This window comes from Ursus arctos, unplaced genomic scaffold (genome assembly GCF_023065955.2).
Source record: "Ursus arctos isolate Adak ecotype North America unplaced genomic scaffold, UrsArc2.0 scaffold_10, whole genome shotgun sequence".
Taxonomy (NCBI): domain Eukaryota; kingdom Metazoa; phylum Chordata; class Mammalia; order Carnivora; family Ursidae; genus Ursus; species Ursus arctos.
Genome location: NW_026622764.1, coordinates 8,641,279 through 8,660,833, shown reverse-complemented (window position 1 = coordinate 8,660,833; position 19,555 = coordinate 8,641,279). Strand labels below are relative to the sequence as shown.

At 41.8% G+C, this 19,555-nt stretch overlaps 1 protein-coding gene across 6 annotated transcripts in view; it reads left to right on the top strand.

Moving 5' to 3' along the window:
• BIVM (basic, immunoglobulin-like variable motif containing) overlaps window positions 1–19,555 on the top strand; it is a 76,651-nt gene that overhangs the window by 419 nt on the left and 56,677 nt on the right. For 2 of the 6 annotated variants that reach the window (XM_026493576.4, XM_048215498.2), the window contains exons 2-3: window positions 5,787–6,382; window positions 12,017–12,143. In XM_026493576.4, coding sequence (XP_026349361.2) covers window positions 5,908–6,382; window positions 12,017–12,143 — 602 coding nt within the window. In that variant the 5' untranslated portion in view covers window positions 5,787–5,907. Of the gene's footprint in view, window positions 1–62; window positions 1,113–4,215; window positions 4,390–4,433; window positions 4,594–5,786; window positions 6,383–12,016; window positions 12,144–19,555 lie in introns of those variants that run through there. The other 4 variants (XM_048215495.2, XM_057307271.1, XM_048215497.2 and 1 more) reach the window with 4 other exon arrangements.

Here is a 19,555-nt window from a genome sequence, read left to right as displayed (position 1 = left end):
GGGGTGGCGGCCCGCCAAGCTGCGCCCAGTGCGCGGGTCCCTCCACCTGGTATCCGCGCGCCGCCGGCCGGGCCTGCTGCCGCCCGCCCGCTAGGGACGCTGCCTATGCTGCCTGGGTGGCCAGGGGCCACCACCTCTCCCGAGCCCCGGGGCCGTCTGAGTGGAGGCCGCCGCATCCGTACCCGTCCTCCTCCCGGGAAAAAGTGGGGTGAAGAGCTGGTCCGCACGATGGAGGAAGTGTTAGGAAGATAAGGCACGAGTGCTCTCGGGAACAAAGCCTGATTTGGAGATGCCCGCGTGGATACCGGTGGCTCCTGCCCGGCGCGGGTTTCCGCGCCACGCAAGGCAGGGCCTGGCCCGGAGCGTGCGGTGGCCGTCCCTTCTTCCCCGTATGCCCGCTCCGCGGCCAGAGGGTCGCCAGGAGGGGTCACGGTCAGCTCCGGAATTGGACCTAGAGCCTCCTGCTCTCTCTCCCTTTAATCTCTGGACCCTTGCCAGCTGCCCCGAAAACCTAGAGGGGCCGGGTGGCTCCGCCGGCCAAAACGGCCCTGGGTGGAGGCCCAGGAGGGGCTTTTCTGTTTTCTATTTTTTGCAAGTGTCGTGAGTATGACCTCAACTGGTGCATTCAAAGCTCTAATCGGCCGCTCCTCCTTGGCCCGGGGGCAGTAACTGCCCGCGTCCCACCCGCCCTCGAGCCTCGGGCGCAGGGAGCGTCCCCCAGCCCCCGGGCTGGTTGGAGGTGGTCACTCCACCAGCCTCCGCCCGCTCCCTCTAGCGGCCAACTCTGGCTTCCGGCCTGGGAGGGAGGGGGACGGAGGGGCCCGGAGGCCTCGCTGCGGGGGACTGGGACCGGGGGACGCCCGGCCCCGGGGAGCGCTCCTGGGTCGTGGAGGCCGCCGGAGCCACGCAGGCAGAGAGCGCGGCCTCGCTCCTCCGCTCCTCACCACACATCGGCTCGGCGCGGCGGGGATCCGCCTGCGAGACCGTCGCCTCGGTCCCGGCGGCTTCTGAGCCCCGCGGCGCCGCGAGCTTCGCAGAGTAGGACGGGGGGAGCTCCGCTCGCCCGCCCGGGAGCCTGGGTTGAACGCTGCCGCGGCGCGCGGGAGAACCGGGTATCCTTCGTAGGCCGGCGGCCTCAGCCGGGGGAGGGGCTCGGGTCTGACCCGGCAAGGGGCCCGGAGCGCGGGGGGCGGACACCCGGGAGAAGGACCGAGAGCTGACCCGCTGAGGCTTAGCGGGTCTGGCCCAGCCCTAGGGCGCGTATTTCACCGTCAGTAAGCCGCTTCCAGGCTCCTGCGTCTCCGTGGCCTTCCATACAGAATAGAGATCATAATCGTTGTCCTATGGGGGAGCCTTTGCTGAAGACACTTCTTAAGATCTTCGTTCCCTAAGCAAACTTGGTATTTAAAAATACGGATTGAAATACAACGCAAAAAGGATGTAGGCTAGGCGATGAATATTGACCTTAAAAAATGGAACGTTTATTTTATAGAACAATTCGTTCTAGTGACTTTTAAAAATCGTTACTCTAGTGGCGCATTTTATATAATTTTGTTCACTCACAGTTAAACAGTACTTCTGTTGCTTGTGCCGTGGTCGTAAGAATACATCCTTAAATTGAGCCTTAGGTCCTGCAATCAATCTTTGTAAAGTCTTAATACAGCATCGCCTCTCTGGAAATTCAGTTCTCACAGATGAGAACCGGGGAGGAGAAAAAGAGCCCTCTTGGCTAAAAGTCCAGATCCTGATTCCTAAGGCCTCTCCTAGTAAATCCTCCTGGAATCTAGGCTTCTAATCCGGGGCTTAAAATAATGCCTGGAATGATGTAGGCACTTAAAAGTAACCATTTGTTCATGAGACTTTCACAAATGCCCATCTGTGAGGATAATCCCCGCAAGCCTTGTGAAAGAAAGGTACTGAGTATGTACAGTGTGACCTAGCCTCGTTTGGGGAGCAAAGAAAGAATCCCCCAAAAGTGACATTGAAGGATATGGGCAGTACAAATGGGAATTAACCAAATACAGGAGGGTGAGTAGGAAGGGGGAAGAGGGATGAGGTGGAGATAAAGAAGTAGATCATGGGGCCAGACAAGGAGTTGGCTTTTTTCTAAGAGCAGAAGGTTTTAGGAAGGGGAGTTATATTATCATTCATGTGTCCAAGCTTTATTTCCTAATATCTCTGCACAGGCCAGATTTGAAATGTCAACCCCAGGGCCCGGCTGGTGTTGGTGGTGGTCCCAGTGCTAGGAGTGGGGATGGAATTGGGAATGGTTTGCAAAAATAGGAACAAAAGGAGATACAAGATAGGACAAAACGTGGGAGCTGCAGGCTGTTTAGTGGGGGGACAAACTGCCCCTCTGTATCTCAGTATTTCTTGAGGCTACAATTACAACATAATACAGTAATTGCTGTCTCTAATGATTCTGTTATCAGTAATAACTTGCGCTCAGTACACTTGTGGGAAAGCCTGGGGACGTGATAGTAACTAGCACCCTTAGCCCCAAGGGCTCCCATTGACGCGGGGAGAACAGACATGCATCTGACAGAGAAGGAAAGAAACTCCAGCAGTGTTTGGGTCACGGGATTTGGATAATTGTCATTTTCTGTATAATATCTTGGTATTTCACAATATTTTTCTATCATTTGTTTTACTTCTATGATAAAAATCTAGAAATATCACACTATTTTTGAAAGAGAAATTCCATAAACAAGGTTCAAATGAGGACGTTTTTAGACCACTGTTGGCTTTTATTGACAATCAATATAAAATATGTCCTTCCGTTGACGATCTTCACTTTTTTTTTGTAGAAGTGCAACCAAAGAGATCCTTCTTGTTCAGTGACCGTTATTTAAAAGCAAACAAACTCCAAACACAAACAAAACGAGGTTGTTAAACTTTTTATTAACCAAGTGCTATGTTCTTTCTTGTCTTTAGCTTCCAGAAAGCTCAGCCCCACCCTTTTTTTTGCTCAAATGCACTCATTTCCTTTTGTCTTTGTTTTTGATAAGCATATTCTATCTATGTTCCAAGTCAAGCATCCTTCATCCCTACACTGCCACACAGAAGTTGGGCCACGGGCACAATTCCATTAAATCTGAGAGGGAAGCTCTGGCGAAGTAGAAGCTAAGCTGGAGCTGTAGAGATAAGGGTAGTGCCTGGAGCATTTCTCTCTCCCTCCTCTACCCCCTCCCCTCCCCCACCCCTAGACTGACTCCAGCACCCTTGGGTCACCACCCCTTACCGGGACCTATGCTCTTTTTCACGCCTCACCTACCACAACCCACCCATACAGCCCCAACGCCACAAATAACACCTACCCCTGCCCACCATGCTGACTCTTAGAGAAAGACACGAGGGTCACAGATCAGTAGAAAATTCTCTGTGAAGTTCCTCTGCTAAGAATCAGAGAAACTGACTCCTCAGAAAAGCCCAGTTTGGTCTGTGCGACCTGACGCACTGACCTCTTTGCATCTTCCTCCAATGTCACCATGACGCCAGGAGATGAGGAAGAAGGAGAAGGCAGAAAAGCTTCTGGTCTAGAGATCCGTTACAAGCAGTCCTAGGATTTCTTTTCTTTTCTTTCTTTTTCTTTTTTTTTAAAGATTTTATTTATTTATTCGACAGAGATAGAGACAGCCAGCGAGAGAGGGAACACAAGCAGGGGGAGTGGGAGAGGAAGAAGCAGGCTCATAGTGGAGGAACCTGATGTGGGGCTTGATCCCGGTACCCCGGGATCAGGCCCTGAGCCAAAGGCAGACGCTTAACTGCTGTGCCACCCAGGCACCCCCAAGCAGTCCTAGGATTTCTTGAAAAAAGATTCCGAAATAATACCATTGGGAGTTTCCGTCTTCCGTGGTGAAGCTCCAGCCAAACCGACCTTCCTGCAAAGAACTATAAATTCTGCACCAATTACTAGAAAAATTACTACCTGAAGGTTTGAATAGAGGGAAAGCATTCCTTAAAAATGAAGAAAGTGGAATCTTTTCTAGGATATGTGGAGTCCTCCTTGTAGTGAGCTCTGTTGCCTGAAATTACACGAAGGACAGGCATTACCTTTACTGGTTTCTCCTCACAGACTTGAGCGATCATGGCTCTTGTGGCCATCAGTCTTCTGTTATTTCTTATTGCCTTAGTGGTTTTTGTCATTCAGTATTTGTATGATGGGTTTTGTAGAATCATTTTTCGGTAACTTATGAAAATTATTCTCGTTTCTAGTTTTTTAAATAAGTGAATGGGCAGAGATATTAACTAGTGAAGGTCAAACTGGTCACCCGGGGTGGGTTCTGTCTCTCGAGCCACATCGCTAGACCCCTGAGAAGTGGACACACTCACCCTGGCACCTGCAACGAGGACCCTCCTCTACCACCTGTAGTGGGCTGACTCATCAAGGTCTTGCTTTTTTTTTTTAAAGATTTTATTTCTTTATTTGACAGAGAGAGACAGCGAGAGAGGGAACACAAGCAGGGGGAGTGGGAGAGGAAGAAGCAGGCTTCCAGCGGAGGAGCCTGACGTGGGGCTCGATCCCATAACTCCGGGATCATGCCCTGAGACAAAGGCAGACGCCCAACGACTGCGCTACCCAGGCGCCCCAAGGTCTTGCTTTTGTCTAAATCTTCAGCTTCCTCAAATGCCCTTGGTTGCTTTTTGAGCTGTTCTCTGTGTTCTTCCCCAAAGGAATTGGTGTAGACTTGAAAATCGGTTTTTCCTGAGACTGATCAGAAGTTAGTGACTACTAACTATAATTGATTGTGGTGATGACTGCACAGCTTTGTTGAGATGAAATTCACACACCATACAATTCACCTGTTTAAAATCTCCAATTCAGTAGCTTTTAGTATATTCACAAAGTTGTGCGTTCATCACCTCACTCAATTACAGAGTATGTTTACTACTCCAAAAAGAAACGCCGTTATCCCCAACCTCCTCCTCCCTCCCAGCCTTAGGTAACCCATTAATCTAATTTCTGTCACTAGAGACTTGACTATTTTACATTTCATATAAATGGAATCATAGACTATTAGGCTCTGTCATGACTGGCTTTATTCATTTAGCATAACGCTTTCAAGGCTCGTTCATGTTGTAGCATGGGTCAGGGCTTCATTTATTATCATTGCCCCAAAATATCCCATTGAATGGATATACCGCATTTTATTTATTTTATTTATCCATTCATCAACTAATGGATTGTTTCTCCTTTTTGGCTATTATAAATAATGCTGCTATGAACATTTGTGTGGATATATGCTTCATTCCTCTTAGATGTATACCTTGAGTGAAATTGCTTGATTATATGGCAACTGTGCATGTTTGAGGAACTGTTTTCCAAAGTGACTGGACCATTTTGCATTTCCATCAGAAGGGTATGAGGGTTCCAGTTTCTCCACATCCTCAACGATCCTTTTTATTATCTGTATTTTTGATTAGAACCATCCTGCTGGGTGTGACATAGTATCTTGTTGTGGTTTTAATTTGCATTTCCATGATGATTAATGACGTTGAGCATCTTTTCGTGTGTTTATTGGCCATTTCTACACTGTCTTTGGGGAAGTGACTATTCAGATATTTTGCCCATTTTTTTAATTGAATTCTTTTTTGTTACTATAAAGCATTATTGTAAAACAATTTTTTAATAAGACACATGGCCAATGATTGTGGCTGTAGGTCTGTAGTAGTTGTAAAATAAATATTTATTGAATGAAGGCACGTGAAATGCTTGATTCCTTTTTTAGTGCCTTTGTAGTGTCTGGTGGATTGTTGATGTTTCTTTCTCCTCCCTCTTTTCTTAGGAGCCCATCCTGCAGCTCTCAAGTTTCTGTAGAATGCTGTGAACAATTGTCACAGTTGCTTTTCAAGTCATAGAAAGAGTTGCAACTTCTCCTTCTAACAGAACTTTTATAGTTGCATTCAATGCCTAACATTGCAGAAGCAGAAAGGGCAAATGATTCTGGAAATGGTGAGCACAAATCCGAGAGAAAGTCTCCTGAAGAGAATCTACAAGGTGCTGTCCAGTCTTTCTGCACTCGTGCCTCGGGGGCACCTTTGGGTCCCAAAGGAGATGGTCATTATCCGTGGAGCTGTCCGGTGACCCACACTCGGGAGAAAATTTATGCCATCTGTTCAGACTATGCCTTTCTCAACCAGGCAACCTCAATCTATAAAACTCCAAATTCAACCCGCTCTTCTTGCCTCCCTGATAGTACTTCATCTGCTGGAAATAATCCATCAAGATACATTGGCATCCCAACGAGTACATCAGAAATCATTTACAATGAAGAAAACAGCTTGGAAAACTTATCCAATAGCCTGGGCAAGCTACCTCTTGCATGGGAAATCGATAAATCTGAATTTGATGGGGTGACCACAAATTTGAAACACAAATCAGGTAAGGAAGGAGGCTTGAATTTCACATGTGAAAATAATCAGAAAACAATATATCTTGTTTAAGCTTGCCATTAAACACGGTTTCCTTTTATAATGATGAACAAGGAACATTGCTGTCGTGTTGTCTGTCACTGTAGTTAAAAAATAACTTTGGGCAGAGGACATTTAGTTCATGAATGCGTTACCATTGGAAACTTCACACATAGCCTGTGCATTTTGAGAGCTTTGAAAAATCTAAGAATGCTGTAAAATACAGGTATTGCAGATACGTATATGGTAGCTTAGAAATGGTTAATGAGGTTGCTAGAATAATATACCACTGTTCTGTAGTTTTGCAGAGACATGAATTCATCTTTCCAATTAAATGTTTGGTTTTCTTTTCTATCATATAACATTGTGGCTTTTTCTTGTTAAAATGTTTGAGCAGCCAAAGGGTCTCCAGGTACCACTGAGTAGGTCGTGTCCTGCACAATTTAAGAGGGTGCTGTTCACCTCGGGTGCAGAACACAGCCTCACAATTGCAGTGCGCTGGCCCCCTGTCGCAAGCTACTGCTTTTCACTTCTTTTGAACGCAAAGTAATACAGGATTTTTATGTGGTAGGTATTCTTATCCTCATTTTATAGGTAAAGAAATTGAGGCTCCGAGGGGATAAGTTGCTTGTGGCAAGTTGATAGCTAGTAAGAGGTAGAGCTCGGATCTGGGCGTCTTGGACCGTTCTGTACGACCGCCATACTTGTGCATTTGCGAGTTCAACTTGCTTCACAGAACATGTAAATTTGTAATTCTCGGCATGTTGGGAGGTTTGACTCTGTGTCTGTTTTTTATGGGTGACTGGTCTGTAAATTTTTGGTAGTATCTTTTTCACATGTTGGCATTAGGGCTGTGCCGGTCTCCTAAGGCAGGTTGGGAAGTGATCTCTCCTGTTTTCTGAGGGCTTTTCAGAGGGGTATTAAAAATCTCTAATGGTGATTATGGAGTTGTCTTGATTCCCATTAATTCTGTCAAATTTTAGTGTGTCCATTTTATCTAAGTGGTCGGTTTTGTTGCCATAAAGTTGTTGCCTCTTTATCCTTCTAATACCTACAGGGTCTTCAGTAATAACTCCTCTTTCATTCCTGATACTGGTCATGTATGTTCTCTCTCTCTCTCTCTCTCTCTCTCTCTTTTTTTCTGGCCAGGGTGCTATCAGTTTTGTTCATCTTTTCAAATAACCAACTTTTAGCTTTGTTAATTTTCTCAATTGTTTGTTTGCTATTCTGCTGAATTTTGCTTATTATTTTCTTCCTTCTACTTACTTTGGGTTTACTTTGTGCTTCAACTTTTTGATTCAAGACTTCTCCTATGAGCATTTAGTGCTTTAAATTGCTCTCTGAGTTCTGTTTTGGCCACAGCCCACGACTGTTGATACACTTTATTTTTATTATCATTTAATGTGAAGTATTTTCTAATTTCCCTTGTGATTTCTTCTTTGATATATGCGTTACTGTTTAGAACTGTGCTGCTTCATTTCCAAATTTTATGGGGCTTTTGCTAAATGTTGATTTTGAATTTCATTCCATTGTGGACAGAGCACAATGATCTCAGTCTTTTAGAATGGGCTGAGACTTGTTCTGGAACCCATCATACAGTCCACGTTGGTGAATGTACCATGTGCATTTGGAAAGAATGCCTGCCCGTTCTGTTGTTGTTGGCTGTAGTGTCCTATAAATATTTATTGGGTCAAAGTGTTGGAGAGTGTTGGTCACATCTTCTGTGTTGCTACTTAATTTTTGTCTTGCTCTATCCATTGCTGAAAATGGGGTGTTAAAAATCAACTATGATTGTTCTCTTTTCTGAATTTAATTGTTTATTTTTGCTTCTATGCAATTTGAAACGCTATTATTAGGTGCACACACAATTATGATATTAATTTCCTCTTGTTGCATTGACCTTTTTATCCTTATGAAATGTCCCTCATTATTCCTTGTAATATTTCTTGTTCTGAATGCGACTTTGATGTTAATCTAGCTACAGTGTGCTTTCGACTAGTGTTTGCGTGGTATGTCCTTTTCTATCCATTTATTTTCAACTTGTATCTTTTTATATTTAAAGTCCATCTCTCCTACTGAACCATAAAAAATGATGAGATTTCGCCATTTGGCACAACATGGATGGATTTAGAGGGCATCGTACTAAGTGAAATAAGTCAGACAGGGATAGCCAAATACCATATGATTTCACTTATACGTGGAATCTAAAATCCCAAACTAATGAATAAACAAACAAACAAAAAGAGAATCAGACCTATATATACAGAGAACAAACTGATGGTTGCCTGGGGTGGGGGTGAGGGGACGGGCAACATGGGTCTGAAGGGGAGTGAGAGATACAGTTTCCAGTTATGGAATGAAACCTCACGGGAATAAAAGATACAGCACAGGGAATATAGCCAGAGATTCTGTAATTGTGTTGTATAGGGACAGATGGTAGCTAGTTTTGAGATGAGTATAACATCTAAATTTGTGGTATCACTATGTTGTGCACCCGAAACTAATGTACCATTATGTGTCAACTACACTCCAAAAGGAAAAGACATGATTCGTCTTCATCTTGATGAAAATTTTATAACTGAAAAAAAAAAAATAGAGTACATCTCTTAAAGATCGCTTTTAAGCATATTCAATGAATTACTCGTTTCAGGTATTGTATCTTTTGGTTCTGAAATTTACACTTTTAAGATAGTTTTTGTTTCCTATCTTGGATTTGCTATCTTTTCATTCATTCCTGAAAGGTTGTATCTATCTCATAAATCGTAGTTATAATATCCACTTTAAAATCCTTATCTGCTGGTTTTAAGAGCTGGGTCATCTCAGAGTTGGTCTTATTTTTTTTTTTTTCCTGGAGAAGGTGTCACATTTTTCAGTTTCTTTACATGTTCAGTAATTTGGGGTTGTATCTGAGGTATTGGAAATGTTGTGGTGATTTTGGATTCTGGTGTATTCCTCCAAAGAGTGTTTTATTTTAAGTTTTTCATTTGTTTGTTTTTAATTTTAGCGGCAATGAATTTGGTTTGACTAAAATTGCAAATTTTGTCTCTGGAGGACATTTCAAATATCTGTCCAATTTTTTAAGCCTTAGCTGTGCTCTTTGGGGTCGGCTCTGTGCATGCATGGTTCAAGGATCAGCCTAAGATTTGGGTCAAATATATACATAAAATTTGAGTCTCCCCTTTTCTGGCTGTCTTATTTCTGGGTTGCCCACCCACCTCACTTTCCAGTGACAATGATTACCCAAAACTCTGTCCCATGGTTCCTCAAGTCAAAAAGATGGCAGATATTCTACTTGTATTTGCCATCCTCAGACCTTTCTCTAAAAGACAGTGTGGTGAGTAGAGGTAGGCGTGTATGTATGTATATTTCTTTGGTATAGGGGCTAGATGGGTGTGTTAGGGGTAAGGTGAGGAATGGAAGAAGGAATATGACAATGACAAGGGAAGGTGGGCAAAGGTTCCTGGAGTTGATGAGATGGGGAGACAGAGGGTTTAGGTGTTGATCTGTTATGTTCCCCTCTCAAACTTAGTTTCCACTTTGCCAGAGCTTTCCTCTCTTGAACTGAATGGAATTTTGCCTGTGGGACCGGCTCTTCTTGTGTGGGGATTTCATGAAGGGTGCACATTTGGAACGCACACTTATTTAGCCCAGGGGGTCCTGGGAGTAAAGTAGAAGGGGACTGAGGGCAGGCTCAGGTAAGCCTTAGAGGAAGTATGCGGGTCCAGACCACTCTGGGGGCTGCTGGGGTCACAGATTACCATGCTTCATTTGCCTCTAAGATTTTAAGTGGCTGGGAAAACTAGGTAGGGCATTAAAACATTATTGGGCAATGAAGACATGGGAAAAAACATTGGAAAGTAGTTTTCCCATCTTCTTACTCTCTAAGATCTATTTTATCAGTGAAAAGAAACTTTTCAGAATGAGACTTAACTCATGTTTGCCAGTGGTTTTTCAGCTCTGTAGAAATTTTGTGTTCTCTGTGAAGACTTAAAGAGAAAAGCTTGTTTCTGGATATTGCAGTGTTTGTCATTATGACATCTTTTTTTTTTTTAGTTTACTTAAATTCATTTTTTTAATAATAATTTTTTATTATGTTTTGTTAGTCACCATACAGTACATCCCTAGTTTTTGATGGAATGTTCCATGATTCATTGTTTGCGTATAACAGCCAGTGCTCCATGCAATACGTGCCCTCCTTAATACCCATCACCGGCCTATCCCAATCCTCCACCCCCCTCCCCTCTGAAACCCTCAGTTTGTTTCCCAGATGTCCTTATGACATCTTACAAAAATCAGAGAAATCCCCTGTGTCACAAGTTCCTGAGTTCCGGTTGGTTTGGGTTTTATTATAGAGCATTTTGAATGAATGAAACAAGCCCTTTTCCATGTCTGTTTTCTAGGCATATATCTATATAATCTATGTTTTATAATTATGCATAACTCATAAAAATAAACATTAGCTTTTATTTGACTTTTATAACTGATTTGATCATTTCATTGAAAATCTAGTAGGTGTGAGAAGTCCTAAGTATTTGCGCACGCTGTCTGAAATGTTAATGCTATTTCAGTAACATGAAACTTGAATGGTATTTATTAACATGTATTTTAAGGTTTTTATTTAGATTTGTTAGTTAACCTACAGTGTTATATTAGTTTCAGGTGTACAATATAGTGATTCAGTACTTCCATACCTCACCCGGTGCGCACCACAAGTGCCCTCCTTCATCCCCATCACCTAACTCACCCATCCCTTCTGGTGACCATCAGTTTGTTCTCTGTCGTTAAGATTTTAATTAAATAATTTTCACCTGAGTAATCCATTAGCATTATTCAGAAATAAAAAGTGTAAAAATTAAACAGTGCAAGGTCTCATTTCATTTTTGTCTTCTTTTTGTCTAGTTTCCAATTCCCCTCCCCCTTAGGTAGCTACTATTATTTGCCTTATGTGTCTTTGGAGAGATTGGTGTGTGTGTGTGTGTGTGTGTGTGTGTGTGCATTTACCCGTAAGTGCATGTGTGTGTGCGTGCACACACACACACACACACACACACACAGAAAGGAGACTTTGTTTTCCATTCCAGTTTCTGGTGCTAAAGTTGCATTTTAATAATGTACGTGTGCTCATCATTCTTAATTCATTTTGTGGCCTCTGCAAGGCCTGCAGATATTTTTAAATGTCACATCATTGCGTTATTGGATCTAGTGCTTTTACTTTCCTAACCGAGTTGCATTAATGTGCTTTTATTGTTTTGTAGAAAGGATTCATTTTTGGAAAGTGGCCTTGTTAAATATTTTACTGTTGGTAATTTGATTTTCTAAATCAAAGATTTTGTGATTGAGTCTTTTACTAGCTAAGCAACTAGATCAGGAATTGGAATATGAGAATCTGATATGAACTAACACTCGTGGTTGCTTAAACTTGTTTTTATTCTCTCTCTTTAAGCCAGGGAAGTATTCTTGAAGATACATGTATTCCTCAATATGTTTGCAAGTATTTTGAGAACTAGTGGCATTGCTTTTTAGTTTTGTTACATAATTAGTTGTATTGCCATGGTAGTTTGTTTCATCTTGAGCATTTTGCTTATTTTGTATTCTTGTGTTCTAGGCAATGTAAAGAAGCAAATTTCCAAGAAAAAAACTTCAGATAAAAAAGGAAGACATCAAAGGGAGTGGCCTCAGTATTCCCCTCTTGAAGATATTAAGCAGCGGAAAGTATTAGATCTCAGAAGATGGTAATCTCTTAAAATTGACTTTTTTCCTTAATCACACAATACCATTGTCGTACTGAATAAAATTAACAGTATTTCCATAGTATCTGATTGCCAGGCTAAATTTAGATTTCCCAGATTTTTCTGAAGTGTCTTCATGCTTGGTTGTTCATAGTGGGACCCATCCATGAGCCACAGCTTGCGTTTGCTTGTTGTGGCCTATATGCCTCTCTTAATCTAGAACAGTCTTTACCTCACTTCTCTCACCGTTTTTTTTCTTTTGTTTTGTTTTTTTAATTCTAGGAGATTGACTTCTTAAAGAGACTTGGCCAGATATCTTGTAGAGGGTAGTACCTTTTGGATTTGTCTAATTTTTTCCTTTGCTAGTTGTCTAAATTATTTCTATAACCTCACTATTTCCTGAAAGCTGGAAATTAGACATAAAGACTTGGTTTAGATTCTGGTTGAACATTTTAGGCAAGAATACTGCCTAACCGTGCTCCCGTGTCCTCTGTATCGCATCACATCAGAAGGTACATAGCGTCTGGTCATCCAGTATTAGATTTTAAGTGATCACTGGATTTCGGTGGTGACAGCCTAGCCCACATTGCCAAGGTTTTTTTGTTCCCCTTCTGCAACCATCATGTAATCAGTGGCATCAGGCTAATATCCTGTCTCCATCAACTTTTCGCCTGCTGGTTTTAGCCAAACCTATTGATAATTGTTGTCTGAATCCTTGTTGGCTATCATTTCTTCTCCTTTTATTAGGTGATATTGTTCTAATAAGAAGAAATTTCACTCATCAGCTGGGGCTATTTGGTTTCCTTAGAATACAGTTCTTATTCTAAAGAAAAAAATGTTTAATTAATGACGGCTTTTAAATATTACTAGTCTACGATTTGAGGTTTTAGAAATTATTTGTATGACGCTTAAAAAATGTTAGATTTTATCACTTATTTATTTATTTATTTATTTATTTATTTATTTTTAAAGATTTTATTTATTTATTCGACAGAGAGACAGCCAGCGAGAGAGGGAACACAAGCAGGGGGTGTGGGAGAGGAAGAAGCAGGCTCCCAGCGGAGGAGCCTGATGTGGGGCTCGATCCCAGAATGCTGGGATCATGCCCTGAGCCGAAGGCAGACGCTTAACCGCTGTGCCACCCAGGCACCCCTAGATTTTATCACTTATTTAATAAAGATTGGACCCTTTACTATGGATTGAGAATATAGAGATGCATAAAACATGGTCTTTGTTTTCTCAAGGTTTAAAACCTAGGTGAGAAATGGGAACTAAGCAGAAAAATATAAAATATCTCAGGCAAGCTGTCAGATGATGGATATGAATAAACTGCCAACATGAGAGGAGGTAATGAGGAGCTCAGTGTTATGAGAGGCTTCCCTGAGGAGCTAGGTCTTAAGAGAAGAAATCCGAGGGGATGGAGGGTCCAGAGGTCTTTGAATGGGTGGTAGGAGAGTGTCTTGCTTGTTGGTAATGAAGATTAGACAAGCTTGTCTGGAGGGAAGCTCAGAGAAGCTAAGAAACTTGCCCAACAGCACATGCTGAGTAAGTAGATTTTGTATTGAAACTGAAGAGAGCCAGACTCCAAAGTTTGTATTCTTTCTTTGTAACACCTGTCATGATCTGTATCTTGGATACAAGGCTAGGGATTCAGCTTTTTTTTTCTTCTGACGTAGAAAGAAGTCATTGATGATTTCTTAACAAAAGAGTGTTTTACAAAGATAAACTGATAGTAATAAGTATATAGAGTGTGTTAGAGAAAGACCCTAGAATCAAAAACAGTGATGTTAGTTTGGAGAAAGCCTTTGCCCATTTTTGCTTCTAATCCCTTAGATTTAAGATATGTTTTAACAACAAATTTGGATAATTGTATTTTAATAGTATAACAGGTGAAGCTATAAAGGCCTGGATGAAGAAAGATAGACGGGAGAAATAACCTGAGGGGAAAAATTACCAGGATGACAAGTTCATTTCCCACTGAGAATATTACAAGATTAGGGCTGGAGTGGAAACATCCATAAGAAATAGTAGAAAGTCAGTTAAAGTTGTAGGCTGGTCACGAGCAAGACCTGTAAAACAAGTTTGGATTGATGAAGAAATAGGGACAATCTGAAGGGTGCCTAGGGTTGACTTAAGGCTTTGTGAAGAGGTGTTTAAGATGGAAGGGAGAGATTTAAATATGACAGAATAAGGTCTTTTTACTCCATTCCTTCTCTCTGTCGGGGAGGTAGATCTCCCCTGCCCTTCAAGGTTCTTCTAGCTGGACTTAGAATCAAATTGACATGAGACAGATTAACAGGAGAAAATAAAATTTAATAACGTACATTTAGGGAATCCACAAAGACATGGAAGTTCCAAAGACAATGAGGTAACATGAAGCTTATGTGAGCTAGGGAGAGGGATAGGAGTCTGAGGATACAAAGGGGAGGAAGGCCATTAGCAGGAAGGTGAAAGGAGATGTTTTGAAAAACAAAGTTTGCCCCATTATGCAGATAAGTTTCTTAGGTAAAGCGGAGTCTCTGTCAGTAGCTCTCTTCCTGGTAAAGCAGGCAGTTGAGGGGGAGGTAAAGAGCTTTTTTCGAATCTGCTGGGTTTGGATTGCTTTTAACTCAAAATAATATTCATGCCAAAGTGGCCCATCTTGGGGTGGCCTGCCCTTGGCCCCTACACCTCAAACCCATGGAAATAATAAGAAGAAAATTTTAAAAAATAGGGAAAAACCATCTTCCCTCAAACAAAGAAATAGCAACATCCCTAAACCATAGGTTTTAATTCAAGCTTCTCAAATCCTGTGCATCTGGACCAAGAGAGAGAGGACACTAAGGGCTGCACAGACTACTGTGGGCCTCAGACAGCGCAGTTCCTAATGTTTGTGTGGCAGTCCTGAAACCGTCTGGTGACCCTTTGGTTAGATCCAGGGGTGTGAGCAGCTGCATCGGTGGAGAAACATTGGAGTCCTTGGTGGACATCCAGTCCAGCACTACAGAAATGCAGGTAGGGGCTGTGGAAGGAGACCTCCTTGCTGAGCTGATTGCCACTCCGTTATCTTACCCCCTCATTTCCAGCCAAGGACAGTGCCTCTAGTGAATTGCTGGGAATGGAGTGATGGCAAGAGTGGAACTGAGGCCACACATTTCCTGATTTCAAAACATTACAGAGCTACGTAATCAAAACAGTGTGGTCCTGGCATAAAGACAGATATGTAGACAAATGGGTCAAAATAGAAAGTCCAGAAATAAACACTCATGCAAATGGGCAGTCTTCAGTAAGGGTGCCAAGACCACAGAATAGAGGAAAGACAGTGTCTTCAGCAAATGGTGCTGGGAAAAGTGGATATCCACCTGCAAAAGAATGAACTTGACCCTTACTCTTCACCATACACAAAAATGAACTCAAGATAGATTAAAGACATAAGTGCAAAGATCTAAAACTATAAAACTCCTAGAGAAAACATAGGGGGAAATTTCATGACATTGGATTTGACAACGATATCTGAGATATGACACCGAAAGCGCAGGTAATAAAAGCAAAAATAGACAAATGGAATTATGCCAAGCCTTAAAACTTCTGTGCATCAAAGGAAACAGTCAATGCAATGAAAAGGCTTCCTATAGAATGGGAGAAATATTTGCAGATCATATATCTGATAAGGGGCTAATATCCAGAATATGTAAGAACTCCTACAATTCAACAACAACAAAAATATCAAAGAACCTGATTAAAAAATGGGCAAAGCCTTGATTTGACATTTCTCCAAAGAATATGCAAATGGCCAACAAGCATACAAAAAGATGTTCAATATCATTAATCATCAGAGAAATACAGATCAAAATTGCAATGTGTTATTACCTCATACCCATTAGGATGGCCACTATCAAAAATGCAGAAAATAATAATTATTGGCAATGATGTGGAGAAATTGGAGCTTTCGTGCGCTGTTGGTAGGAATATAAAATTATAAAATGCTACAGCCCCTATGGAAAAGTATGGAAGTTTCTCAAAGAGTTAAAAATAGAATGTATGTTATGAGCCGAATGTTTGTGTCTCCCCACAATTCATACATTGAAATCCTAACCCCCAAGGTGATGGTATTAGGAGGTGGGGCCTTTGGAAAGTAATTAGGTCATGAGTGGAGCCCCCGCGAATGGGATTAGTGCCCTCTAAGAAGAGACAGGAAGAGGGAGCTTGCTTCCTCCTCTCTGTCTCTGCTCCATGATGTGAGGATACAACGAGAGGATGGTCATATGCTAAGCAGGAGGCAGTTTCTCACCAGACACTGGATTTGCTGGCACCTCGATCTTGGACTTCTCAGCCTCCAAAACTGTGAGAAATAAGTGTTGTTGAGGCTACCAGGTCTGTCGTAATTTGTTATAGCTGCCTGCGCTAAGGCACGGTATGATCCAGTAATCCCAATTCTGGGTATATACCCAGAAGAATTGAAAGCAGGATCCTGAAGAGATATTTGCATACTATGTTCATTGCAGCATTATTCACAACAGCTGAGAGGGGAAGCAGCCCAAGTGCTCATCGATAAAGGAATAAAGAAAATGTGCTGTATACCTACAATGGAATGTTATTCAGCCTTAAAATAGAAGGAATTCTGACACATGCTACAACATAGATGAACACTGAGGACATTATGCTAAATGAAGTAAGCCAGACACAATAGACCAATAATGTGTGATTCACTTTAAAAGGTACTTAAGAGTCGTCAAAGTCATAAAGACAGAATGTAGAATGATGGTTGCCAGTGACAGAAAGATCAGTACTGTAGATTCTATTTTTATGAAGTGTAAAGTAGTCAAACTCATAAAAATGGAAAGTAGAACAGTGGTTGTCAGAGGCTGCGAGGAGGGGATAAAGGGTGTTGTCCAGTGGGTGTAGATTTTCAATCTTGAAAGATGAAAAAGTTCTAGAGATCTCTTCCACAACAATATGAATATAGCTAACATTACTCAGCTGTACCCTGAAAAGTGGTTGAGATGGTAAATTTTATATTGTGTTTCTACCAAAATTATAAAAAAAAACAAAAATGGGGGGCAGATTTGATGATGGGGAGTCGAAGACAGCAGACAACTCTTCAGTGATAATGGGCTCTATTCAAGGATGAGTAAAAATCATAGCGAAAGCAACTTGATATATGTATATAAAAGTTGCAAAAAACAGGGACAGCTGCGGAAGGCATATACATCTTTGGGAGAGTTAGTCTAGGAAGTAAAGTTAAAATTCAGAATAAGCCCTTTATATCAAAAAAGTTGTTATTTACACAATTTCTCAAAATGAAGTCAAAGAAGAGATTATATGACAACAGAAGGAAATAATTGACATGCCCTTGGAAAGAAGTGGAGGGAAAAAGAAAAAAAGTCATCGTAGAGGTGAAAACCACATTAGGAGCAAGGAAAAAAAACCCAACCCAGTGAAAAACATAATGAAGTCAGTGGTGAGCCAGTGTGAGGAAATCGCACAAAACTCACATGGAAAAGAACAAAGACATAAAAATGATTAAAGAACAGATAAGTATTGGGGCGCCTGGCTGGCTCAGTCAGTGGAGTGTGTGACTCTTGATCTTGGGGTTGTGAGTTTGAGTCCCACAATGGGTGTAGAGATTACTTTAAAATCTTAAAAAAAAAAAAAAAAAAGAACAGCTAAGTAAGGATAACAGACAGAGGCTCCTAATAGCATCAACTGGTATTCTCGAGGAAGAGATCAGAACAAATAGAACAAAAAAATAATTTGAAGACACAACTGGAAGGAATGTTCCCAAAATAAGGAAAGGCTAGAGTCTGCAGATTTGAAAGGGCAAATTGTGTCCCAGGAAAGGAAAATCGATACAGATTGATGAACACCAAGGCATGTTCTAGCGGGGTTACTGAAGTTCAAGGAGTACTGGGCGCCCCGGTGCAAAACCAGTTGTACGAGGGGAAATTATCCCTTTGGTCTCGGTCTTCACCATGGCAGCACTGGCTGCCAAGCTACAGTGGAGTCATGTTTCTCAGGAGAGAAAAAGTCACCCAAATGTCACATTCACATTGTCATTCGAGTGGGGAAGCAAGACTCCCAATCATGTGAGAATTCAGTGACTATAACACTCATGGCTCTTAGCCTTCAACAAGGAATGTAAACCACCCAAGATACTGGAGGGGACAAGAGGAAGGGAAAGCAGTAGGAAACGAGTCATGTTGACTGCTAAGTCCATCTGTAGGAAATATAGTTGCAGAACAGAACGTTGGTGGGAACTATGAATACCTGAGCACTTACGGAAGTTAGCTTTGAGTTCCAAATGAGAGCTCTGTAATGCCAACGCTTTCTCAAGCCAGGATCATTTCTGTGGGTAGGAGTTCTTTTTTAAACAGCCTTGCAAATAGATATAAACAAAATCATTCATAATATGTTCCCTGGTTTTTTCTTTTGTGGATGTAAACCAGTTTGTAGTCTTTGGTGGAGGATGATGAGTATATGAGTTTCCCAGGGCTACTAGAACAAAGTGCCGTCAACTGGGTAGATTAAAACAACAGAAACTGTCTCATAGTTCTGGAGGTTGGAAGTCTGCAGTCAAGGCTCTGGCAAGGCCAGGTTCCCTTTGAAATGCATGGGGTAGAATTTTTTGCGTCATCCTATCTCCCAGTGCTTTGTTGGCAGTTCTTGGCATCCCTAGGCTTGCTGCTGCGACACTTTGGCCTCTGTTTGCGTTCCCCCGCCCACCCATGTGTCTGGGACGTCGCTTGGCAGGCATTCTCCTCTCTGTGTGTCCTTTCTCTCTTTTTATAAGGACACCAGTCATCTTGGATTAAGGGCCCACCCCTACTCCAGTGTGACCTCATCTTAACTTGATTCCATCTGCAAAGACCCTGTTTCCAAATAAGGTTGTATTCATAGGTACCTGTAGTTAGGACTTCAACATTTTTTTAAGGGAGATGTAGTTCAATCCATAATAATTCATGTATTATGTGGCTACATAATAACCATATAGTTAAGTGACCAGAAGTTAAATTAAGTGACCATATAGTTAAGATAATCATCTTTTGTATCTTTGTCTTAAAGGTCTTAGTTCAGCCTGTAGACACAAGGGTCGCTGATTTGTATATGCACTATTAGGCATATTATATGTACCTATACAAATATACATACGTGTATCTGTAATTTTTCTTTTTGTAATTAATTTTAAGGTAAGACTAAAACTGTGTTTAGTGTTAAGGCTTATTTCTCCTTTTTGTTTTGGCCACTGTTAGCATCTTTATTAGAAAGCAGTTGGGAAGTGCACGTGGCTGGCTCAGTCCATAGAGTGTGTGACTCTTCATCTCGGGGTTGTGGGTTTGGGCCCCACGGTGGGTGTAGAGATTCCTTATAAAAAAAAAAAAAAAATCAAAAAAAAAAAGAAAGCAGTTGGGAAGAGGTAATTTGAAAGCCAATACTGT